Genomic DNA, 26,476 nt, shown 5'->3' on the forward strand with positions numbered 1-26,476 from the left:
GCACAGACAACAGGAGTAGACAGCTGTCTCTGTGCAATTTACAGGAAATGGTTAGTCTGTCGCTTTATAGACCTCATCTATAAATGGCAACTACGTCAGCTGTTAGCGTTTCCTCTTCACTTATACCAGAAGTGGTTCTGCAATATGTCGACTCTGCTAATGTTTTGGAATACATCACAATTACACAGTGGAGTACATTTCAGAGGATCAGAGGTAATAAAAAAACGACACGCAAAAAATGCGCCAGTTTTGAGAACTGATTTTTTTTTTGTTGCTTCTCCATTTTTCTTTCCGACTCATTTGCCTCCCGAGTATATAACTTCCATGAATCTATGCAATCAGGCAGTGATTTGGAACATAATAACAGAAGAAAAAATTTGCTCTGAAAAATGTTCCTCAATATATTTGAGCACACAGATAAATTAATATTGTTGAAGTAAGAAACCATTTTTTATCAACGAATCCAGCCCACTGCCTGTGAGGAATTTGATTTTAAATGACTGAAAATTAATTTTAAAACACAACATAGAACCAATTACGAGTTATATTGTACAAAGTCAGTGTTCTTGCACCCAAATATAATGGCAGCTTCTTTTTAAAAGTATCTTCGAAGCCCTGCAAATGGGCAAAATTAGCAGAAACCCCTAGTGGTGATTAATTCAATCTGAGGGCAGTTAAGGTTTCTAGCACATTTTCCAAACTAGACTTGAGTGTAATGCTGAAATGAAATGTAGGAAGGAATGCACTCTCATTTCTCCAACCTTTTGATATGATTCGATATTCTGAGCTGGCTTGACCAATTTTTGGGCCATGAATTTAACTTTGTTGGTGATGCACCTTCCCCAGGCTCTCAATTTAAAACAAGAACACATTAATGCCTCCATGAGAGGTTGAGTGGAAGCAGAAGAAAATTGCAGCCTGTGGCACTGTTGGTGTTGACTGAGAGTGCTCACCGAGAGCAGTACACAAGGAAAAAATAAATCTTCTTCTTGCTGGAAGGGTTAGAGTTGCCTCATTTATATCACATCATTGCATGTAAAGTCAGGCTGCCTCAGGCACCAATCAAATTGCAACACGAATATGACTTTGGGTGCTTTTACAATTAAAATAATTAATTTTCATTGCGGCACAATGGAAGAAAGACCACCTTTAGCAGAACCAACACCAGGGGAATAACTTCTAATATGGCTTGTAAGCTATCTGCCCACAAACTATCATACTTAAAAGGGGTGCTACATATTCTTTATATCAATTTTGGGTCAATTAATGGAAACTAGAGTGTACTAAGGATCTGGTGATGATTTGTATAGAGGTTGCAAAGAAGGCCTGGGGAGAGGTGTTTGTTTTTGTCGAGTTTCATCCCAAGCCGATCTGTGATGCAGGACTCTGTACTCTAGATTGTTTCCAGGGATGCACACCAAGACAAATATCAACTGTTGCTGTTGGGTCGTGAACTTCTTCAAATCGGGCAGGAGATACAAAAGTCACGCACGAACAGACTCAAAAACAGCTTCTTCCCTGCTGTTACCAGACTCCTAAACAACCCTTGAATGGAGTGACCTGATTAACACTACACCCCTGTATGCTTCACCCGATACCGATGTTTATGTAGTTACATTGTGTACCTTGTGTTGCCCTATTATGTATTTTCTTTTCATGTACTTAATGATCTGTTGAGCTGCTCACAGAAAAATACTTTTCACTGTACCTCGGCACACGTAACAATAAACAAAATCCAACTCGGTGAATGACACTCCTTTCTCTGCATGAAACTTGTTGGTTTTCCAGTACAACGAGTTGTCCCTGACCGACTGTTGCAGACTGGTACTTTCCAATGCCCAGGACTACTTGCTGAGGAATGCACTAAAGCTGGGTGGCACGTGGCACAGTGGTTACTGGCACAGTGATTAGCACTGCAGCTTCACGGCACTGAGGACCCAGGTTCGACTCCTGGCCCTGGGTTATTGTCTGTGTGGAGTTTGCACATTCTCCCGTGTCTGCGTGGGTTTCACCCCCACAACCGAAAGATGGGCAGGTTAGGTGGATTGACCACACTAAATTGCCCCATCATTGGAAAAACAAATAATTGGGTACTCTTAATTTATTTTTAGAAAAAAGAAAAAAAAAGGAATGCACTAAAGCTTGGGGCAGCTGCCACAGATGCACTTTGGGGAAAGGTCACGGTCTAAACCTTTCAGCCATAGTGAACTGAGGGGAGTGGGAATTATATAGAACCCCCTCAGGCTATATGACTCATATTGAATGTATACAGTGAATATTACATGTATCACAAAAGTATGGGAGCATGTCGGAGTGCGACCTGTTCTATGCAGTATTACAATCCCAGACTGGACCCCATCAGTGGCTAGGTACTGGATTTAAACCCCAATATTTTAGTTTATCTTGTAAAACTGTCAAAAAAATATTTAGTTCCAGGTTTGATTGCACGAAGAATTAGGGATTTAGTGTGTTAAAACAAAACATTATTATTAACACACTATTAAACTCTTTAACATCACACTTGAACATAGCTTACAATGACCCCTTAAACAATACTACTCAATACAGTAAATACAATACTCTTATTTATTATCTCGATTCCCAATTAAACAACAAGAAAAAAAACATACAGCTCTCAATCCATCCCACATCCCAATGGTGCAGAGTAATACATGCTTTCCAGAACAGATTTGGCTCATGTTAAAACCCCTGCAGACTCTGGCTGGGTGTCTTAAAAAAACTGCTTCAATTAGTTTGTTTCAGCTTCGCCCTCAGCATTAGCATTGCTCTAAACACTATTAATCATTTTAACTATCCTATCGTTAGAGCAAAATGTTTTACTTTTGGTCTAAAGATACTTTTGTTCTTATTTTTTATCAATTTAGTGTACCCAATTCATTTTTTCCAATTAAGGGGCAATTTAGCATGGCCAATCCACCTAGTCTGCACATCTCTGGGTTGTGGGGGCGAAAAACACGCAAACACGGGGAGAATGTGCAAACTCCACACGGACAGTGACCCAGAGCCAGGATCGAACCTGTGACCTCGGCGCTGTGAGGCTGCAGGGCTAACCCACTGCGCCACTGTGCTGCCCATGTCTAAACATACTGTAACCCAGGCTGATAACCCTTACATTGCCAAACATTTCTAATCCAATATCTCTAAAATCCTGCATTCATCATAGTAGACAACTTAAATTTATTTGCACCATATGTAATGAGCATTGAAATATCAGTAACATTTTTTTGATTGTATTGCACCTCTGTGCAACATGATGTATGTAAAGAACCTGAATAATATACACTGAGTGATGGCCACTTTGAAATTTTTGTAATGTTCTTTCAGATATCTTACGAATAAAGTATATTTTTGCAAAAAAAAGTAGTTTAATAAGTGGAATTCAGGAGGGGAACACTTTGCTTAACAAATGTTCCTGACACATTTTAAGATGTCATAAACAGAACAAGATAATGAAAATATCCATGTTATTGCTTACTTTAACTTCCACAAAGTCTTACACAGAGTCTTACACTATCTATACTAAAATCCATAGACATTCACAGGAGCATCTATAAGTGGATAAGCAATCTTTTTCAAAAAGAACACACCAGTGTCAAAATTCCACTTCAGACCACTTGTCCTTCAGGCATAAAATTGGTATTAGACCGTTGAATTTCGCTGAGGGTTCTGCCACACCCAAATGTTCCTTCAAGAGGTTTTTGATAATATACAACATTAGAGGCTTCTCTATAAGATTGAGGTGTCAGGTATTACTGTTGAAGTAATGTCATGGATTAGGAACTGGCTGAAAGCCAGCAGCAGAAAGTTGTTATACATCATCTTGGATCTGCTTGGAAACTGTTCACTGCAGTGCCATGTTAGGACCATTACTATCTTAATTAACATTCTAGATGTAGGGGGTGGGGAATGATCTCCATGTTTGAAGATTATATCAAGATTTGTACAAATGTCAGGACTGCAGACAATGCTGGACGTTACAAGTGGATCTAGATGCACAGGACATTGGGCCCTCAACCGATAATTGATGTTCACTTTAGAAAGTACAGTGCTTTATATGTGATAAAGGTAAATGCTGAATATATTCAGGGAAAAGTATAAAAATTGGTGGAGAAAGAAAAAAAAGAGAGTGTATAAATCGCTAAAGTTTCTTGACTAAAACCATGAAGAAATAGCGAGGGTAAACAGGGTAATAATAATCTTTATTAGTGTCACGAGTAGGCTTACATTAACATTGCCATGCTAAGGTATACTTACAGGAAAATACACTGCAAAACATACTATTTTATCCTTGTGAGGCTTTGATTGGGTCTCCATTAAAATGCTGCTCTTGGTTTCTTCAAAGGATGGATGATATTAAGGCTTTAAGCAATGTGCAGAGGAAGGTCACATGATTAATTCCCACTTTCAAGTATAAAGTAGTCACCAGTTACAACCTGCAAGTACCTTACAGGGTGGGAACAATTAACTTCCCTGTGGACCTTGCAGAATATGAGCTCCTCCGTTAAAGGGGAGGGGGACCTCTAAACAATGCATAGTTGCAGGGTATATAAAGCCAGCCAGTTAGGCATCAGCAAGGCAGCCCCAGTTGTGATCTACCGTGTGATGTATATAATAGGGATTGTAAATAAACTAAGTATCTTTGAACTACACCATGTGGACTCTTTCATGCTTACAAAAGCGCCATAGTCCCAGATGACCACAGGCTGCTTTACCCTTTAAGGGCAAGAGCGGACTGGTGGTGATTTAACCCGAGGATCACCACACCTCAGGTGAGGGGCAACGCTGAGAAAGCGAGACCTTTATGAATAAACTCACCCAGTACGTAAATTGGATCTGGGCTGTTGGCCCTGTTCTGCATCACGAACCAGCTGTCCAGCCAACTGAACTAAACATTTAAAGTATCTTGGGCAGAATTCTCCGATCCCCCACAGGGTTGGAGAATCGCCTGGGGCCGGCGTAAATTCCGCCCCCGCCGTGGCCGGAATTCTCCACCACCCGGGAATCGGTGGGAACGGGAATCGCGCCCCGCCGATCGGCGTGCCCCTTGGCGATTCTCCGGCCCACGATGGGCCGAAGTCCCGCCGCTGACAGGCCTCTCCCGCCGACGTGGTTTCAACCACCTCTGGTGGCGGCAGGATTGGCGGCGTGAGCGGGCCCCCGAGGTCCTGGGGGGTGGGCGCGGGGCGATCGGACCCCGGGGGGTGCCCCCACGGTGGCCTGGCCCGCGATCGGGGCCCACCGATCGGTGGGCTGGCCAGTGCCGTGGGGGCACTCTTTTTCTTCCGCCGCCGCCACGGCCTCCACCATGGCGGAGGCGGAAGTGACCCCCCTTACCGCGCATGCGCCGGTGGTGACGTCAGCGGCCGCTGACGCACCGGCGTATGCGCAAACCGGCGAAGGCCTTTTGACCAGCCCCGACGCTAGGCAGCGGCCGTCGGCGCCAGTTTTGCCGCCAGTCGGCATGGCGCCAACAACTCCGGCGCGGGCCTAGCCCCTAAAGGTGTGGAGAATTCCGCATCTTTGGGGAGGCCCGACGCCGGAGTGGTTGGCGCCACTCTGCTACGCCGGGACCCCCTGCCCCGCCGGGTAGGGGAGAATTCCGCCCCTTAGGTATCTAAATAAGCACAAAAAGCTTGACTTCTCTACCGTCTGACTGAGGGGTGATCTAATTGAAGTTTATTCGATGATGAACGAACTAGACGGCATTTGCATTGACAGTATGCTTCAACTAAATAGGTTAGGAAGGACCAAAAAGGATCATAGTTTCAAACTACGCGAGGCTAAATCTATGTTAGATGTCAGAAGGTGGTTCTGTCCTCCGAGAATAATAACTTCTGAAACAGGCTAATAGCTAGTGCTGTGAATGCTGATTCACTAGCTTCCTTCCAGCCTGAGCTGGATCTGTTTCTGACTGGGATGGAGATGATAAGAAGAGGAGGTACTTTATCACATTAATCTGTGCCAGCATCATCCTCTCTTAGGCTAGATTCGATCTGCTAAAAGCAGAAGGGGAGTCGGGGTCAGGAGAGTTAGAGAGATATCTTCTGCATTTTATTCCTTTAATTGACCTGATTTTTTAAAAAGCTGGTTTTGTCTCTCTCATAGAAGATTACATGGCTCTGGGGTGAAGTGAGACGTGGCTATATCATGATACACAAAGCAACACAACTGTGTGGACAAGTTGAACAACCAGGTGATCTTTACATGTCCTTATTTTTCAAATCATAGAACTTTTACAGTGCAGAAGGAGGCCATTCGGCCCATCAAGTCTGCATTAATCCTCTGAAAGAGCACCCTACCCATATCCACTTCCCCATCCACCCCGTCCTATTCCCGTAACTCTGTAACCTAACCTGCACGTCTTTGTACTGCGGGAGGAAACCAGAGAATCCGGATGAACCCAGGCAGACACGGGGAGAACGTACAAGCTCCACACACGCAATCACCAAGTCTGGAATTGAGCCTGGGTCCCTGGCGCTGTGATGCAGCAATACTAATCACTGTGCTGCCTTTATACCGAACATCACATTGTTTCAGGTGACATTTAGTAATCCAGAGCACTCACTTGCAATGGAAGTTAAAGTTCCTGAAAAATCAGGGTACTACGCCAGTTTTGCAAGACCAAATACAGAATCAGTCATCTTGTTTCAGTGTGTATATGGGAGGAGATGGAATAGTAAAGTTGGGAATACATCCATTTGGAAGCATCGAGTCCTAGGCCTCCTGAATTATTCCTTTATCTTGTGGCTTTGCTGAGATGGCAGACCGCAAAATCACATAACAGTTGTTTCGCCCCCTGGTTCCACTATACCAGTTGGAACTGCAAAGGCTGCTAAAGCATCACAGTTCTTGGTACTTTAGGGAAGCTTAATACAATACAGACAGTTACAATGGGCCAAATGATGTCTTTCTGTACTTGAAAACATTCCATATTTTTAAGACCAGATTTCCCTCCTGGGGTGGAATTTAAGAATGTTGAGAAATAAACACAATAGAATTATCAAATTCTGTTTGATTTATAAGAGTGATGTGAATATCCTTGTCCTGTCGGCCCCTATTATAATATGCCATTGATCCTACTTACATTTTATTGAGTAGGTTAGGGCAAAAGTTACTGTGTTTATCCGAGTCAGGTGGAGGGTACGCAGGACAGGGGAGTAGGTGACCATCCCCCGAGATATTTCCTTCAGGGAGCTTCTGGACTACTCTCCTCGAGATTTGGATCACCTGGGGATGTGGTATCCTGTTGGCTACAGGATCAGAGTGCTTCAGGTCAGTATTGTCAGAGTCTTTCTTCAGTTGGCTGGATACAGGAGTATGTCACCCCTCTCCAAAGATCTTATATTGGGACTCCTGGACTGTCCTCCTTCTTGAGGCTTTGGATCCCCTGGCGTGAGGGGTGGGGCTAGGTTGTTCTGTTCCTGGCATCCTTTCTGTGAAAGTGCAAATTGCTAGATCATGTTTGATGTCTATTGGCTAATCCTGGTGTTCCTCTCTCTCTGGGGTTTCCTTTCTTCAGCTGGATAGGTGAGGTGCTGATGCATGCTCCAATTTGCTCTATTTAATTGAGGGGGGTCTCTTTTATCTTGGGGGGAGGAGAATCGTGTCCCTCCCGAGATATCCTGTTGATGGGTGTCTTGAGATCTTTTTTCTCCTTGTCAGTAGGATTTCCTTGGTGGAAAATGGATCAAGTTTTCCAGTGATGGTGGGGCTTGAACGGTGCCTCTAATTTGGCTCAGGAGGAGTGAGGTCTGTTGTGTAGTGAGTCGTGGCATGGCGTAAGAATCCTCGGCTTACTGGCCTGTATACGAGAGTATGCCAGGACACGTCTCGTACTGATATCCTGTGGTTCCCCCTTTCCTGGAGGATACTTTCATTGCTTGGAGGTCTTGGGATGCTGAGTTAGGTCCTGATTGGTTGTATTTTACCCGCTAAGGGATCCCGTACATTGTGTAGCTCTGTTTTTTGTTGTGCTGTGGAGGAGGGTGCACATGGTGCCATGTGCTCATGGCTTTATTCTGTTATCTTGAGAGCCCCCCACTCTTTCTGGTATCTTTTCATTATCCGTATGAAAGGAGACGCTGACTACGATGATTATAACGATCGATAACCTGAACCATTTGTATGAGATTTTGTTGGTCTTTTCTTCATGTATAGGTGGAATAATAATCACTCTGTACTGTACTAGATTTTGGAAATTTATTGTGCCTTGTGGTTAAATGGAAAACCTTCAATAAAAATATTAGTTTCAGAACAATCCAAATAGGCGAAGCATCAAATTCTCAAATTAAAAGGAAACCAATTGGTGTAGAATGGGAGTGGAAATTCATTGAACCCAGAAGCAATCAAACATTATTCATACTAAATTAAACTCTTTGTTAATGTTGCACAAATGGAGATTTCTCAAGTGTGCATCTGTGTGAAACTGAAGCACATTTTTCGAACGTTACATTTTCTTCACTGCAAGTAGTGACATCGTTCTTGAAGCTTGACATGTTTTTCACATTAGAGACACCTTCTTCTATAAAAATGGCCCAGATGAAGCACATTATTCAGAGCTTTGGCATGTGAAATACTACTGTAACTAAGTGTTTTAAATAATGCATCGCACCTGGGATCAGTTTTAAAGAGAGACCTGCCCATAATTTATATTTTAGTGAAGCATGAGTACAGACACCATAAGAAAACAGAAACCTACTTTAATACCCAGTTAAAGTTCCAATAATAAACTTCTGCAAAACTACAACCAGAGACCTAATGGAAAAATTCACGGTCACTTTAAATTTCAAGTCTGCAAGTGGTCTTGTTTTAAACTATCTTCATCGTAAGAAATGTGCATCTATATAAACCTGAAAATTCTGTGAAATAATTACAGCCTCACATTGTTATTAAAGTCCCGTTGCTTCTTCAAAGGAATGTTGCACATTTGATGTTGCTCTGTCATTACCTGCTACACATCCACATTAGGAAAGACAATCAAGTGCAAAGGCAAGGATCACTCACCTGTCAGATTCCCCTTGGCATTGTAGGATCCCCAGTAGGTTGATTCTGTGTTAGGAGTGTGACATTCATATTCCCCTGTATCTCCCAGTTGTAGGTTGGTAATGTGCAACAATGCAGAGTCGCCATCAATCCTTTCAATGTAGACCTCCTTATTCCGTACTCTGCCTCCAAACACAGCATATGGGTAGTCAGGATCATTCGTGCTGACTATCTGGATTTGTCTTTCAGGTGCGGAAGGCAGATAGATGGACCACTCAAAGTTCTGCTGTGTGGAACCTGAATATCCGGACACATTACACCAAATGGTTATATGGTATCCTTCTGCTCTGACCAGGGGGCCGTCCTGCACTTGGACATGTCTTTGAGCAGCACACATGCCTGCAAGATGAATTAAAAATGTATATGGTTAGAAGTTAGGATATTCCTCAGAAGCAATCCACATATGCAGAATACTCTCTCCCTCTTCCCACAGCTGCCCTCTTCTCCTCTCCTGATGGCACACTTTCTCATTGAGACAGGATTCCATCACCACAAACCGCAATTGAAGGTCTCACCCAATACAGCATTCTTCATATGTTGGTCGTGGTAATAAGTCATGATGTGGAGATGCCGGCGTTGGACTGGGGTGAGCACAGTAAGAAGTCTTACAACACCAGGTTAAAGTCCAACAGGTTTGTTTCAAACACGAGCTTTCGGAGCACGGCTCCTTCTTCAGGTGAATGGCTCACCTGAAGAAGGAGCCGTGCTCCGCAAGCTCGTGTTTGAAACAAACCTGTTGGACTTTAACCTGGTGTTGTAAGACTTCTTACTGTGGTAATAAGTGTTAGTGCAATATTTAGCCACAAGAGGCTGTTACAGCAGAGCCAGATTCTGGCCTTATTTGAGGCCCAGCCTACTGCACTTTCCAGGAGTCACGACACAGCAATTAGGAGTGAGAATACTAGTTCAATTTCTCCTCCAAAGCACAGGGATAACACTAGATGTAGTGCTCTCTATGGTGTTCTGGCTGAGGTTGCCTAACTGGACAGGCCAGAAACATGGGGCCTTTTGCTCATGCCATGACCATGGCATTTGCCACCAAGCGGTTAAAGAGAGGGAATTATGATTTTTAACTACCACAAGAGATTGACTGGTTTATTTGAATTAAGATTATTTTATTACAACAGCTGATAAAATAATAGAAATAAATGAAGTGCAATCACAAAAGGCAAAATTTGTCTGATTATTGATGCTGCATTTGTGTCATGGTCTGAGCTCTCTGGCTATTGAATTGAGGTTTTGCTAAGAGAAGGAAGTGTTCCCGGTTGAATGAGGATCACGTCAAGATGATGAGAGTAAGAAAACTGTTCCTGAATTTCTGACAGGATTTATGCTCGTTCCTCTGGTCCATGCATCTTTCTCCAAGTTATGGCAGATGACTGAAAATCCCAACAGAAATTCAACCCATATAAATATGAATTTTGTAACAGACTTTTCCCTAAAAAATAAAGTAGATGCCAAATATTGATCGTTCAAACTTTGCAGGCAGTGCACAGGTTTCTCCCTGATGTAGTTGTTACTCATCAACGTCTGTCCACAAGCACATGACTTCAAAGCAGTGAGGAGTACATTTTCTTCCTCTGGCCAACGTTCCTGTCTCTCTTATCCAGAAAATATTAACACCTTGCTGGAGAACAGTTCCAAGGTTGCTGGTACCCATGAGTAAATTACTATTAATCTTTGAACACCTGCTGCGAATATTGCTCGGTACTTGACCACTGCAACCAGGTTCAATCCTTTCCAAACCAACCTGTGTCTCTCTCATGCACACCTAAGCATGCGCACACATTTTACAGCTAGGGTCAGTGGATAAGCAATTGCCATTTGAAAACAAGGGCTGTTAAGCCCAGTTGCGATATCCCAACAACAACCACACTTGAAACGGGTGCAGTCACACTACAACAGTCTGAATTTTAGTTATAACTGGTTTTGCTTGGCAGTGACGTTGTCTTTAAGAATGTAGGTTAAGGACTTCCGGTGGCGGCGATGACGTAGGAAGCCGCACATTTGGAAGCTCCCGTTTCAAACGGACTTTTCGGCTCTTTTTAGATCCAAAACGGAATTTTTTAGACGTCTCCCAGTGGGAGAAGGTGTGCTGATCGACTTTCTCCGCATTTCATGACTCGAACTCGGAGTGGAAAGGGGGAAAAAACGGCAGCAGCTCCCCAGAAAAAACGGGGGAAGGAATCCAAGATGGCGGCCGGCGGAGCACCAGAGGAGTGGAAGCAGTGGGCCCAGGAGCAGCAAGCTGCTCTCCTGCACTGTTTTGCAGATTTCAAGGCTGAGGTACTGAGCTCTCTGCAGGAAACGAACAAAAGGGTCTCGGTGATTCAGACGACCCAGGGTGCTGCCATCAAGACGTTGCCGATGCAGGCCACTGAACGAGAGGAGGAGGCCGTGGTCCTCGTGAGTAAGGTGGAGGGGCACGAGGCACTCCACAAGAAGTGGCAGGACCGCTTCAAGGAGCTTGATCACCGCATGAGGCGGATAATTCTGAGGATCTTGGGCCTTGCGGAGGGGCTGGAGGGGTCGGATCTGACAACCTACATGGCCACGATGCTGAACTCGCTAGTGGGGGCAGGATCTTTCCATCTGCCCCTGGAGCTGGAGGGAGCCCACAGAGTACTGGCCAGGAGGCCGAAGGAGAATGAACCCCCGCGTGCGGTGCTGGTGAGGTTCCACTGGTTCAGTGATCGGGAGTGTGTGCTGCGCTGGGCCAAGAAGGTGAAGAGCAGCAACTGGGAGAATGGGGTAGTACGGATCTACTAGGATTGGAGTGCGGAGGTGGCTAAGCGGCGGTCCGGGTTTAATCGGACGAAAGAGGTGCTCTACAAGAAGAAGATAAAGTTCGGAATGTTGCAGCCTGCGCGCCTGTGGGTAACTTATTTGGACCGGCATTATTATTTTGATTCCCCGGAGGAGGCGTGGGCCTTCGTGCGGACGGAGAAACTGGACTCGAACTAGGGGTTGGGGGTTGCGGGGTCAGTTGTAATACTTTATTGCTGGATTCTGCTGTTGCTGTGTTCTCTTTTTCTGTACTTTTGTAATTTTGATATGGTTATTTATAGGGGTGTTGTCCTGTTTTTTGTTGGGGGGCATTGTTTGAGTTTTGTATCTTGCGGGGAGGGTTGGGGGTTTTGTTGTATTCTATATCGGGTTGGGGGTATGGAGAGGGGCTGGTATTTGGGAGCTGCGTCAGAAGGGTGTGGTGGGGCAGTGCGAAAGCGCGGGCTTTCCTCTGGTTTCCCGCGTTGCGGGGCTGGGGGGTGGAGACGATGACAGGGGGGGGGGGCCTTAACTGGTTCTTCACCGTGCTGGAGCGGTGCCTGGAGGAGGGATAGATTAGGGGATGATCCCACTTTGGGAGGGGTCGGGTTTTTGGCGGGAGTTTCCAGGGTCAGCAGAAGTTAGCTGACCCATGGAAGCACAATGGAGGACGGTTCGCGGCTAGGAGGGTTCCTAGCCTGGGGGGGAAAGGGGAATACCGGGTTGCAGGTTCAGGAAGGAGCTGGTGGGGGCCGGGGGGGACAGAGGTGAGGTGTTGTCGCTGTGGGGACTGGGTCGGGCGGGGGGTATTGGCCTGGGGCGGGCAGTCGACGGGCTAGTCGACGGGGGAGGGGGGCGGGACGCCCTCTGATCCGGTTGGTCACCTGGAATGCGAGAGGATTGAATGGACCGGTGAAGCGGTCGAGGGTACTTGCTCATCTGAGGGGGCTAAAGGCAGATGTGGCAATGCTTCAGGAGTCCCACCTGAAGGTGGCGGACCACGTCCGTCTGAGGGAGGGGTGGGTGGGGCAGGTTTTCCACTCTGGGTTGGATGTGAATAACCGGGGAGTGGCGATTCTGGTGGGGAAAAATGTGTCGTTTGAGGCATCTGAGGTGGTGGCGGATAAGGGGGGTAGGTATGTTATGGTTAGGGACAGGCTACATGGAGAGAAGTTGGTACTTGCTAGTGTGTATGCCCCAAATTGGGACGATGCGAGCTTTATGAGGCGTATGCTGGGACGGGTCCCGGATCTAGAGGCGGGAGGTCTGATTATGGGGAGGGGGGGGGGGGGGGGGGGGGACTTCAATACGGTGTTGCATCCTTCACTGGATCGGTCCAGCTCTAGGACGGGTAGGAGGCCGGCGGCAGCCAAGGTACTGAGTGGGTTTATGGACCAGATGGGAGGGGTGGATCCATGGAGGTTTGTGAGGCCGAGGGCACGGGAGTACTCTTTCTCCTCCCACGTACATAGGGTCTATTCTCGGATAGACTTCTTCGTGGTGAGTAGGGGACTGATTCCGAGAGTGGAAGAGGCCGAATATTCGGCCATTGCAATCTCCGACCACGCTCCGCATTGGATAGAGTTGGAGATGGGGGAGGTGCGGGACCAGCGCCCGTTGTGGCGGTTGGATGTGGGGTTGTTGGCGGAGGAGGAGATGTGTAGGAGGGTCCGGGCAAGTATTGAGTGGTACCTCGAGGTGAATGATACGGGGGAGGTCCAGGTGGGGATGGTCTGGGAAGCCCTGAAGGCAGTGATTCGTGGGGAGCTGATATCCATCCGGGCACACAGGGAGAGGAGCGAGAGGAGTGAGAGGGATAGACTGGTGGGAAAGATGCTGCCGATAGACAGGAGGTTCGCAGAGGCACCAGAGGAGGGACTGTTGGGGGAGCGGCGCAGCCTGCAGGCTGAATTTGATTTGCTGACCACTAGAAAGGCGGAGGCACAGTGGAGGAAGGCACAAGGGGTAGTGTACGAACATGGTGAAAAGGCGAGTAGGATGCTGGCTCATCAGCTCCGCAAGCGGGATGCGGCTAAGGAAATTGCTGGAGTGAGAGACAAGAGTGGGAATGTGGTGCGGAAGGGGGTAGAGGTGAATGAGGTCTTCAAGGACTTTTACGGGGAACTGTACCGGTCGGAGCCAACGGTGGAGAGGAGGGGAATGGAGAGGTTTCTCGACGGGCTTTCTCGAAGGTGCAGGAGGAGCAGGTGGAGGGGTTGGGTGCGCCGATTGAGCTGGAGGAGCTAGTTAAGGGGATCGGGCAGATGCAGTCAGGGAAGGCGCCGGGGCCGGATGGGTTCCCGGTGGAATTTTATAAAAAGTTTGTGGACCTGGTGGGCCCCTTGCTGGTGCGGACAATTAATGAAGCGTGGAAGGGGGGACTTTGCCCCCGACGATATCGCGGGCGCTAATTTCGTTAATCTTAAAGAGGGACAAGGACCCCCAGCAGTGTGATTCATACAGGCCCATATCTCTCCTCAATGTGGATGCCAAGGTGCTGGCAAAAATCCTGGCCACCAGGATAGACTGTGTGTCAGGGGTTGTACACGAGGACCAGACAGGGTTTGTGAAGGGAAGGCAGCTGAACACGAATGTGTGGAGATTGTTGAATGCCATCATGATGCCGACGATTGAGGGGGAGGCTGAGATAGTGGTGGCGCTGGATGCAGAGAAGGCCTTCGATAGAGTGGAGTGGGGGTACTTAAGGGAGGTATTGGGGAGGTTTGGATTTGGTGAAGGGTTTATTAGATGGGTGAGGCTGCTATATGAGGCCCCGATGGCGTGTGTGGCCACGAATGGGAGGAGGTCGGAGTACTTCCGGCTTTACCGAGGGACCAGGCAGGGTTGCCCCCTGTCCCCCCTTGTTGTTTGCATTGGCAATCGAGCCGTTGGCGATGGCGTTGAGGGATTCAGGGAGGTGGAGAGGTTTGGTGCGAGGTGGGGAGGAACATAGTTGTATGCCGATGACCTGTTACTGTATGTGGCGGACCCGGTGGGAGTGATGCCGGGGGTGATGGAATTGCTAGCTGAGTTTGGGACCTTTTCAGGCTATAAATTAAATTTAGGCAAGAGTGAGGTGTTTGTGGTGCGCCCTGGAGACCAGGAGGAAGGAATTGGTAGGCTCCCTGGGGGATTTGGATTTGGACAATCCCTGGGGGTGCAGGTGGCCAGGGACTGGGGGACTCTTCACAAGCATAATTTCACCAGGCTTGTGGATCAGATGGAGGAGGAGTTCAAGAGGTGGGACATGCTGCCATTGTCAGGGAGGGTGCAGTCCGTCAAAATGACGGTGCTTCCGAGGTTCTTGTTCCTCTTTCAGTGCCTGCCCATCTTCATCCCCAGGGCCTTCTTTAGGAGAGTGACTAGCAGCATTTTGAGCTTTGTGTGGGCACATTGGACTCCGAGAGTGAAGAGGGTGTTCCTGGAGTGAGGGAGGGATAGAGGCGGGCTGGCGCTGCCCAACCTTTTGGGGTACTATTGGGCGGCCAATGTGTCAATGGTGCGTAAATGGGTGATGGAGGGGGGGGGGGGGGGGGGGGGGGGGGGCGGCGTGGAAAAGAATGGAGATGGCGTCATGCAGAGGTACGAGCCTGGGTGCCTTGGCAACTGCGCCGTTGCCACTCTCTCCTAAGAGGTATACCACGAGCCCGGTGGTGGAGGCGACCCTAAGAATCTGGGGACAGTGGAGACGGCATAGGGGGGAAACAGGGACTCGATGGAGGCTCCATTGGGTGGAAATCATCGGTTCATCCCGGGGAACAATGATGGGGGATTTAGGGGGTGGCAAAGGGTGGGCATCAGTAAATTGAGGGACCTGTTCATTGGCGGGAGGTTTGCGGGCCTGGGGGAACTGGAAGATAAATTTGGGCTCCCCCAAGGGAACATGTTCAGATACTTGCAGGTAAAGGCGTTTGCTAGGCAACAGGTGGAGGAATTTCCTTTACTGCCTTCGCGGGGGGCGATGGACAGAGTGCTTTCGGGGGTGTGGGTCGGAGAGGGGAAGGTGTCTGACATTTATAAGGTAATGCAGGAGGTGGAGGAGTCGTCAGTGGAGGAGCTGAAGGCTAAATGGGAGGGGAAAATTGGGGAGCAGATAGAGGACGGGACTTGGGCAGATGCCTTGGAGAGAGTCAACTCTTCCTCTTCATGTGCGAGGCTTAGTCTCATCCAATTTAAGATGAGGACAGGTGCACCAGGTGTTCGGGGAGTCCAGCGAATCATGCCCATATGTTCTGGGCATGCCCGGCACTGGAAGAATTCTGGAAGGGGGTGGCGGGGACGGTGTCGAGGGTGGTTGGATCCAGGGTCAAACCAGGGTGGGGACTCGTGATTTTTGGAGTTGCGGTGGAGCCGGGAGTGCAGGAGGCGAAAGAGGCCGGTGTCCTGGCCTTTGCGTCCCTAGTAGCCCGTCGAAGGATTCTGCTACAGTGGAAGGACGCATGCGAGGCCCCCAGGTTTGGAGACCTGGATCAGTGACATGGCAGGATTTATAAAATTGGAGAGGGTCAAATTTGCCCTGAGAGGATCAATACAAGGGTTCTATAAACGGTGGCAGCCTTTTCTGGACTTCCTGGCTCAAAGATAGGTATCTTGGTCAATAGCAGCAGCAACCCCGGGGGGGGGGGGGGGGGGGGGGGTGTTCCTTATTATAGTTTCTATTTTTTTTCTCTACGGTTATGTAACTTAACATTGTGTTAATTTAAGTTGTTGTTGTTAATATGTTGTGTTGTTCATTGAGGAGGGGCGAATGTTTATGATTGCTATTTTTCAATAAAAATTATTTTAAAAAAAAGAAAGTAGGTTAAGGGCAGCGTGGTGTCACAGTAGTGAGCACTGCTGCCTCTCTGCACCGAGGACGGGGTCTGATCCCAGCCCCAGGTCACTGTCCATGTGGAGTTTGTACATTCTCCCTGTGTTTGCATGGGTAGGTACAAAGATGTGCGGGGTAGGTAGATTGGCCATGCTAAATTGCCCCTTAACCGGAAAAAATTAAAAAAAAAGAATATAGGTTGAATCCAGAGTCAGGGTTGAGCAAATTTTAAAAATTCATAGAGAAATCGCATTCCATTCTGCATCTGGGTCAATTTGGGCCTTGCAAACTAATTACACTGAAGAAGCTTTATGCCAATGTGAAAACATATGGTACAAGTACATCATAAATTAGCACCGATGAGAGAAACCTGGCCTGCTATTCTTGGTCATATTCACTGAGCAAACACAGGGGGGTGGATTCTCCATTACCCCACGCTAGTAGAGAGTTTCCTGATCCAGCGGAGAATGGAGCGCGGTCATAAAACGGGATCGGCGCCAAGTGCCAATCCCATTGCAATGCTCCCGCCCCACGCCAGCGGCACCATGTAAAACCATGGCTTGAATGCATTTGAATATGATTACCGGGCTGAATCTCCAACCTCCCATGATGCTCTAGTCCTCTCAGCCGTGAATCACGTGGGCGTGATTTGGTGCAAGTATTTACAAGTGAGATCCAGGATTCATGGGGAGCAAGGAAGTAAGCAAACTATTTGGACTTGCTGGGGCATGTATGGCTGGAACTCAAGGAATAGCAGGGAATGGCTTGGTGGTAAATGTGTGGACTCAGGGATGTCCCCCCTCTGAGATCCCCATTGCTGCATAAAATCATTTAAATCCACACCTGAGCTGCAACTTACAGGCTCCTGGCTGGTGAGTCTGCTGACTGCTCACAGATCCCCGCAAATGTTCTGAGGGCTTCTGGTCATGTGAAAACGCAGCCAGCCCACTCCTCTGGAAACCCTCATACACCAGCAGTATTATCAACAGGATGGGTGTGGCCATGCTCAATCGCCAGCCCACCGGGTGCTAGCACTCCTCAGTGTACTCCTCAGAAGTGCAGCCCCGAAATAGAAGACGTAGGGGATTAGCAGAGCTCACCGCAAACAAAGGACACATGCACCGTTGCTGCTGGAACCCTCCCTGGCACACAGCCCCTCTCAGAGTAAAAGCATCATCAGCGGCACCATTAGCTAGCCCACTCCAGAGGATCAGGAGATGTCGTCAAGCCCCGCCTGTTCACCGCATCCCTGATCCCATCCATCCCGTCCCCGGCCAGGAAACCTGACCAACTCCGTGCTCCAATCTGTGTGTAAAACCCAGGCTCCACAGAACACTGTAGCCAAGGTACCAGCAAACACCACATCCTTCGCTCAACCCCATCTGTTGGACCTGCCAACACGTTTGGAGACAAAATGCTGTACAGTATGGATATCACAGCGACACCAGTTGTCACGCTCCTGATGGGATAGCACAAGGTTCACCCAATGAGGAGGCCCACAGTAGGAGAAACAGGTCAGGGGCTACAGACCATGGCCGGGATTCTCCCCTACCTAGTAGGGCGGGGGTCCCGGCGTAGCGGAGTTGCGCCAACCACTCCGGCGTCGGGCCTCCCCAAAGGTGCAATTCCGCACCTTTAGGGGCTAGGCCCGCGCCGGAGTGGTTGGCGCCACACCGACTGCCGCCAAAACCGGTGCCAACGGCCTTTGACGCCCGCCGCCCGGCGTCAGGGCCGGCCGAAAGGCCTTCGCCGGTTCGCGCATGCGCCGGTGCGTCAGCGACCGCTGACGTCACCACCGGCGCATGCGCGGTAGGGGGGTCTCTTCCGCCTCCGCCATGGTGGAGGCCGTGGTGGCGGCGTAAGAAAAAGAGTGCTCCCACGGCACTGGCCCGGCCACCGATCGGTTGGCCCCGATCGCGGGCTAGGCCACTGTGGGGGCACCCCCCCAGCGTCCGATCGCCCCACGCCGCCCCCAGGACACCGGGGGCCCGCTCGCGCCGCCAATCCTGCCGGCACCATAGGTGCTCCAATTCCCGCCGGCGGGAGAGGCCTGTCAGCGGCGGGACTTCGGCCCATCGCGGGCCGGAGAATCGCCGCGGGGGGCACGACGATCGGTGCGGCGTGATTCCCGCTCCCGCCGGTTCCCAGGTGGCGGAGAATTCCAGCCACGCCGGGGGCGGGTTTTACGCCGGTCCCGGGAAATTCCCCGACCCTGTGGGGGGTCGGAGAATTCCGCCCCATATCACTAACAGCCACCAGTGCCTCTGTTGCCAGGCACGGGTGAGGAGGATAGAGGTTCCCCATATCACAGGCCGGGTACCAGTCACTGATGGGGACAGGGGTGCAATGCAGACTGCATCATTTCTAAGGGGCCATTGGAGGGGGAGGGGGCATGTTGAGGGTGGTGCAGCAGTACAACTCAGGGTAAGCATGTAGCCTGGTGGTATTGGATTGTCAAGGGAATCCTCACCTTGCTAACATTCTCTATCTCTCTCCCCTGCCGAGACATGGATTTCGGACTACAGCTAGCGATGCTCACTATCTACATGGCCGCTGCTGCCAGGGCTACCCCAGAGAGAACCCTGCATAAGAGGAGCCTGCCCAGAAGAGCAGGGGCCAGCTGGTGAGGCTCATGTGCTAGCCATCCAACAGAGGAAGCACCACATCAGACCACGTATATGCTGGCAGCGCCTGTCCTTCGAGGAGCTGCTGCCGGACCACGTGTGCAGCTGAAGACTTCAGTTCACCAGGGTGACCGTTCACCACCTGTGCCAGATGGTGACATACCTGGCACCGTTTGGATGTGGAGGAGGACACCTGCTCCCGGTGACAGTCGCCCTGAATTTTTATGCCTCTGGCTCATTCCGGGGCTCGAGCGCTGACATGTATGGGACCTCACAGACATCCGCACACAGGAACTACCACCCTATGTGCCCGGGTATCAGACTACATCACCTTCAACCTGGACCAGGCCCAACAAGATGCCTGTGCAGCAGGATCTGCTGCCATCTCTGGCATGCCCCAGGTCCAGGGACGATCGATGGCATGCATGTCCCCTCCGAGCACCGGTTCAACAGGGGTGTCCTTCATCAATATGCAGTTAAGTGTGCAACCACCAGCTGCACATCATGCACGTCTGCACCCAATATATAGACAGCGACATGATGCATACATCTTGCCCCACTCTTCGATTCCCTGTACTATCAAGTGCTCCCTCAGGTGAGGAGTTGGCTAGTGGGCCGCTGAGGTCATGGCTAATGACACCTGTACTGAGGCGGAGAACCGTTATAACGCTAAGCAACCAGGAGCATCATCAAGCGATATATTGGCGTTCTGAAGATGCGCTTCTGATGCCTGGACTGCTCTGGTGGGGCGCTCAAGTAGGCCCCCAGAGGGTCTCAAGCATTGTGGTGGCCTGCTGCATGTTTCATAACATCGCACAGCAGCGGAACGACATGGAGGAGGAGGAAGAACAGCAGGCCTCATCTGACGAGGAGGACAATACTGATGTCCGGGTGGATCCGGATATGGAGCCTGAGCTGGCACAGCAGGCTGCCCAACATGTGATCCAGGATCTTGACACACAGGACGACCTTATCACCTCCTGATTTACCAAGTAGGGAGCCAGGCCACCAACAGCTCTGCTGCCCTATCCCACTCTTCCCCCGCTCCCCGTACTTCAAACGCCTCCCCCACACACATATAAAATCCACCTTCTCCTGAAACTCTCAATCTTTCCCCCTGTCAGTCCTTCACTCCACCTTCCCTCTAGCCTTCCGCTCCTTCCCACTACTACAGCTCCGCCACCCCCTCCATGTGTCCCACCAGCATCACCACATGGTGTTGGCCCTGGGCAGGCAGTATCAGCAGGCCTTGTCCATGGGCCGGAGGATGATGATGACTCGCCGTGAGAAGAGCTCTTGTATTCCTCATTGTCTGACAAATTCTGACTCCTGCCTTTAAGTTAACATATTATTTTCTGGCTGGATGGTCCCTGCATGTGAGCTAGTGATTCCTTCTCACGGGTCCAAATATGTTTAGGGGGTGAGGTCCAGGAGGTGTTGTGGTAGATGGTGAACACTTAGAGGTCACTCACTGGGGACGCAGTCATACATAGTGGGTTCACACTGCTGCCCCCATGCCCTTCCACATCTCATGAGGGTGTAACCATATTGTCTCCCCCCCCCCACTCCGCATCCAGTCCTTCACACCCGTGAGACAGAGGTTAGATATAGATCGGATTGGTGGTGCAAATATATTTGTGAGTATTTACCATGTGTGCCCTTCTCCCTTACTCTATCCCACACCATGACAACTTAAATGTCATCTATCTTTCTACTCTTTCATGGCTTCTCGAAGACTAAGAGGTGACTTGATTGAAGCATGTAAGGTCTGGAGGGGTCCTGACAGGATAGATGTGGAGAGGATGTTTCCTCTTCTGGGATAATCTAAAATTAGGAGTCACTATTTAAAAATAAAGGCTCATCCATTTAAAAGAGAAATTAGGTGATTTTATTTACACTCAGAGGGTTGTACGTTTTTGGAAATCTCTTCCTGAAAATGTTGTGGAAGCAGATCCTTGAATATTTTTAAAGGAGAGATGGATAGACTCTTGGTGAGCAAGGGGTAGGCGGGATGCAGATTTGAGGTTACTTTCAAATCAGTTGTGATCTTATTAAATGACCAAACAGGCTTGAGGGGCCGAATGGCCTACCCCTGATCTTTGGTCATATGCATGTTTGTATCAAAGAGTTAATTGTGAACAAATTCATATTTTATTCTCACAAACTGTATGCAGGAGTGTTTTTAAAAATAAATTCCCAATTAAGGGGCAATTTAGCAGGCCAATACACCTACTCGGCATATCTTTGGGTTGTGGGGGTAAGACCAACGCAATGCAGGAGTCTTAATCAAAAAATTGACAGAAACCAAGAATATGTTTCCATGCTCATTGCAGCTTCCTGATACATCACTCATTTGATTCCCTCTTTTTCTAAGCTGCTTGGCCATAACAAAGCACAATACCAAAGAATGCACGGAGAATCGTTTCACTGCATGCAAACATTTCGTGGCATCTGGAGTCAATTCTGGGAGATTTGTTATTGATTTAATAAACACTGGAGTCATTATTCATCATGAAATTTCCCAAGCAAGACAGAACAAAAAAAAACCTTTTTCAGATTAATTTAAGGAACACAGCAAGCTCACGATTTGAAATTACTATTACCCCAAAACTTCAATTATTGAGCAAAACTGTTCTCGCCTACCGAGCGCTAATGATTAGCAATAATTTTCCATCAAATTGATTGTTCCTGAAATTGTCTCCCTTGATTCATGCAGAGAGGGAGGGATCTAGTTCCAAGTTAATCGCCAAGACTGCAGTGGCGCGCACATGTGCCGGTATCGAACCTGGGACCTTGGCGCCGTAAGGCAGCAATGCTAACCATTGCGCCACCATGCTGCCAAACAAAGTCAACAAACCTTTTGCTAGCCTGTCAAATGTTCCATCCCGCCCGCAACGATTACCACAGCTGACAGTCTTTAAACTCTTCCCCCCCTCCCTCATTAAGCAACATTTTCTACATTAAAGTGGCTTTAAAATTACAATTTGCTGTCCTTCTGGCTTGCTTGCAAACACAATGGGATAGTGCCATGGATATTACTAACATGAATGGGCACAGGAAATAACTCCTGCTACAGAAAGGGTAGGCCCAAGGCACTTAAATTAGACTGATGAGCTGTAGACACCTGCTCCATCTCCCGAGGCAACTGCTGACAAAGTGACTTTAAAGATTTTTTTGCTTTTAAAATATATATTATTCATAAAATTTGGCGAGCACATTACAGAACAGTTCACATATGACTTTACATAAAGTGCAGTGCATAGTTCTGCCTCTCTACATGGTGCTCTGAGGTGCTCTACATTTACAATTACAAGTTGTATTGACATTTCATTTCAAACATCCTCTGGTGTGTGAGGTCTGAGGTATTTTACATGTGTTCTAGTCATTAGGTATGCAATGGCTGGCGAGGTCCATTTAAACAATTCTTGTTGCAAAAATCTATTTTATTCATAAACATTTGTTATATTACATTCCAGAACAATTTGAATTGGACTTCATTGAAAGTGCAATGAAATTCTTTCCATACAGCATGTGGCACTCTCAGACGCCTCAATTCAATTGCAATTACTGCCATTAACTCAATGCCCATACTTCAGCCTTTACAAACATGGATGCAGGTTCACTTCCGCCCACCAAATTGAACACAGGCACAACCTCATGAGTTTACTTTTCTTTTTTTTTAAATTTAGAGTACCCAGTTATTCTTTTTCCAATTAAGGGGCAATTTAGCGTGGCCAATCCACCTAACCTGCACATCTTTGGGTTGTGAAGGTGAAACCTATGTAGACATGGGGAGAATGTGCAAACTCCACGCGGACAGTGACCCAAGGTTGGGATTCGAACCTGGGTCCTCAGCGCCGTTGTCCCAGTGATAACCACTGCGTCACGTGCCGCCCGCCACATGAGTTTACTAACGGATGAAAACATGAATGCGAAAAAATAAATTTTGTCCAACAAGCTTGTTCCTCACTCATAACATGTATATTTTCCCTATCTTGGGCACTAACCAGCCCATAATGTGTCCTGATCCCCTCAAAAGTAAATCCCAAAATAAACAGAAAATTCATACTGGTGGAATTATACTCTAAACAACACGCTGGATAAATGTTATCGTTTGGCACATTGGTGTGGTTTTGCACGCAAAGAAAAATTATGCAGATGGAAATTGGATGCTGCTACGGAGCCATGTGTCAGACCATTGATCACTCCTGACCAAGCTAACTTGAATGAGATCAGAGAGCTCTGGAAGTTTCTAATCTCATTATGTAAGACTTGCGTACAGAGCGGAAGCATGTGCTAATCATTCAAGATGACCGTAATCCGTGTGATAGTAGAGTTGCCATAAATTTGAAGGTTTATGCTTACCCCTGCCCGGAAGCAGTCCAGGCAGAAATAGCGGAAAATCACTGCTTTATCGCTCACCTCTGCCTTACACCTGTTGTTTAGAAAGCAGCAGCTGTAATTTAATAGAAAGCCAAATTCACATCACTTTAAATCCCCTCAGATCAGCTATTCATTCAAGGAAAAATAGCTTTTCTCTAATTGACAGCTACCAAACAGTCAGATGTCTGGATTGTTTATTTTCATTTCCCTTCATGCTTGAATAGATCTGAAGAGGCCTGCTGTGAAACTAACCACAATGTTTGTAAACATCTAGGAGTTAAGTGCTTTCACTTCTTTTTCTCAGCAGAAAGCACTTAACTGCTTTTGATGTGGTCATGACCTGTCAATCATAGTTAGATGTATATAAACATTACCGCCCACTCAAAATGTTGGTCTGATAGTGTAATTCACAAAGGAATCCCTTGCGATTTCCTCCAGGCATAAATTGCATGTCAAGGGACACTGAATCGCTTCTAGGTGTCACTACCAGCGTCAGCATGAGACAGAAGCGATTTAGCTCCAGTGGGAGAAGATAGTCTCCCAAACGGAGAATCCAGTCCATAGTGATTGTTGGAAACGATTTGCCAGTTATTGAGTTGCCCAATGAGTTTGTTACGAAGTTCAAAATAAAAGATATTTCAACACCTATAGCCCTTAAGTATTTACAAAATAATGGTCTCCTTAGTGACATTTAGAAGAGAGATTAACAAGAAATTCCTGTGAATATACTGCTCAAAGACCTAAACCATTGAGATCACGAGCAAATTCAGGGAGAAACGAGCCTGCGAGTGGATTTGCAGCAATTTTGTTCGATATGCTGCCCGCAGGTCGTTTTCTGGTTCGCATGACTGATGGATCCATTATCAGGCGCAACAGAAGGGTACTACGCAAACTTGCCTGCCCACCACCGGATCTCACGTTCCCGGATGTCGTTATGCCTTATCCGGACACCTCGCTCCACGAGGCCACCGGTCTGGCTGCGTGCCAGCCTGTCAAGACGCCATCATCCCCACCTCCACCTCTCAGGCGGTCCACAAGAATCCGACGACAGCCCAAAAGACTGGACTTATAAATAGTTCCTTTGTATATATACTGTTATGTTTCTTCATGCTAAACACCTTACATGTACATATGCATTTACTCACCAATAGCTGTAAATAGTTACTTTTGCAAGTATGACGTATATGCTATAAGCAACCAACAAATTTTGTTTTAAAGGGGGGATGTCATAATATGCACCCATGCACATCATGAGGTAAAAGCAGGCAGTGACAGACACCCAGGTGAGCCAATCAACATACAGAACAGAACACAACCAATCACAAGACAGAACACCAGAGGTGGGCTTCCAACTATAAAACACATGAGGCATCAGCACTCTGCCTCTTTCCACTGGTGAAAATTGTAGTGACAGTCAGGGTGTACAAATCATTCAACACCTTCTACACGTGGATGAGAGCTAGCCTGGTCTAGATAGTTAGAGTTAGTTTACTTAGAGTAGTAGAGTCAACCCACAGGCAACTGTGTGTTTCGTTACTGCAGTTCAATAAATCTTATTGAACCAACACCTACGTTTGGTGTATGCTTTCTCGTTTATCTGCATCGTGTTGCAGTCCATGTTACCCCAGGGTGAATAACACGACAGGACCAAGACCAAGATCCAGAAAGGTGTTAATGAGATTCAGATTTTATGATAGTATATGGTAATCAGGCTCGTGCCCTTCCTGGGTGTGCATCATCGGACAGTGAGTGACACTGCACAGACAGTGACCAAGCCGGTAATTGAACCCGGGTCCCCGGTGCTGTCAAACAACAGTGCTAACTACTGTGCTACTGTCGCTGTGAAGCAACAGCGCTAACCACTGTACCACCGTCACTGTGAAGAAACAGTGCTAACCACTGTACCGTCGTCTCTGTGAAGCAACAGTGCTAGCCAACATGGGACCGTCGCTGTGAAGCAACTGTGCTAACCACCGAGCTACCATTGTTGTGAAACAACTGTGCTAACCACTGTGCTATCATGCTGCCCATTGCTTAGCAAATTGTTTATTCCATACTTCAGCATTTCTTTTTGAAGTTCATATTTAATGTTATGCCAAATCTTATTTTCCAAAATTTGCTCCTACAGTAAGCAAAAAATTGAAATGTGGCTCCCAGTGCGAAAAGGTTGGACCAGCCTGCTCTATACCCAACATCCTAGTACAAACTCCCAAAGAACAAGCCTTTACTGCAGAGATGGTTATCTATGATATGGCGGTGGAAAGGGTGGAATCTTTCTTTAAAAATTATTCACTCGGGAGGAGATGCAACTGATTTGCATCAATAATATTTATTGGGCTCAAGGAATATATCTTCGTTTTGAAAGTCTTGGGGATTCCCGAAAAGCCTCAGCTAAGAATACGATGATCTTGTAAGAAGCATTCAGAATGGGGAAGGTGAAAGAGCAGGAGGTTCAGTCACAAAATAGTGACTCTTCTGAAAATGTATACACTTTATATTTAGAGGCCCTGCAACAATAATATCTCTTGGGTCATCAAACCTTAATAATCAACATTAAACATTTATTTAACAATCAATTTTTTAAATATTATGCAAAATGTGCTTGAGACACAATTTGAATCTTCGGAGGAATCTAACTCAAGCTCCTGACAAACATTCCTGGTTGACAAAGTTTAAAAACTGAGAACAAAATAACATTTGTATAAACTTCTGGAGGCTGCTTTGGATTGACGAAATGCAAAAGCTCATTAGACTAAGATGGCTCATTTGCACATTTTATTTTTAATCAGACCATCTGCTCGAAGTTGGTGAGAATTGAGTAATTAAGTTG

At 47.6% G+C, this 26,476-nt stretch overlaps 1 protein-coding gene and 1 long non-coding RNA gene across 2 annotated transcripts in view; one reads left to right on the plus strand and one right to left on the minus strand.

Annotated features, from left to right (window-relative positions):
- LOC119968962 (immunoglobulin superfamily member 3-like) overlaps positions 1-26,476 on the minus strand; it is a 237,936-nt gene that overhangs the window by 139,738 nt on the left and 71,722 nt on the right. The window contains exon 2 of the mRNA XM_038802017.1: positions 9,025-9,402. Within this exon, the coding sequence (XP_038657945.1) occupies positions 9,025-9,402 (378 nt within the window). The remainder of the gene's footprint in view (positions 1-9,024; positions 9,403-26,476) is intronic.
- LOC119968963 lies at positions 85-9,462 on the plus strand. The gene is made up of 3 exons (XR_005461270.1): positions 85-213; positions 6,127-6,214; positions 9,253-9,462. It is a non-coding gene; the product is annotated as an uncharacterized LOC119968963 (long non-coding RNA).

This window comes from Scyliorhinus canicula, chromosome 7 (assembly GCF_902713615.1).
Source record: "Scyliorhinus canicula chromosome 7, sScyCan1.1, whole genome shotgun sequence".
In the NCBI taxonomy this organism is placed as follows: Eukaryota; Metazoa; Chordata; class Chondrichthyes; order Carcharhiniformes; family Scyliorhinidae; genus Scyliorhinus; species Scyliorhinus canicula.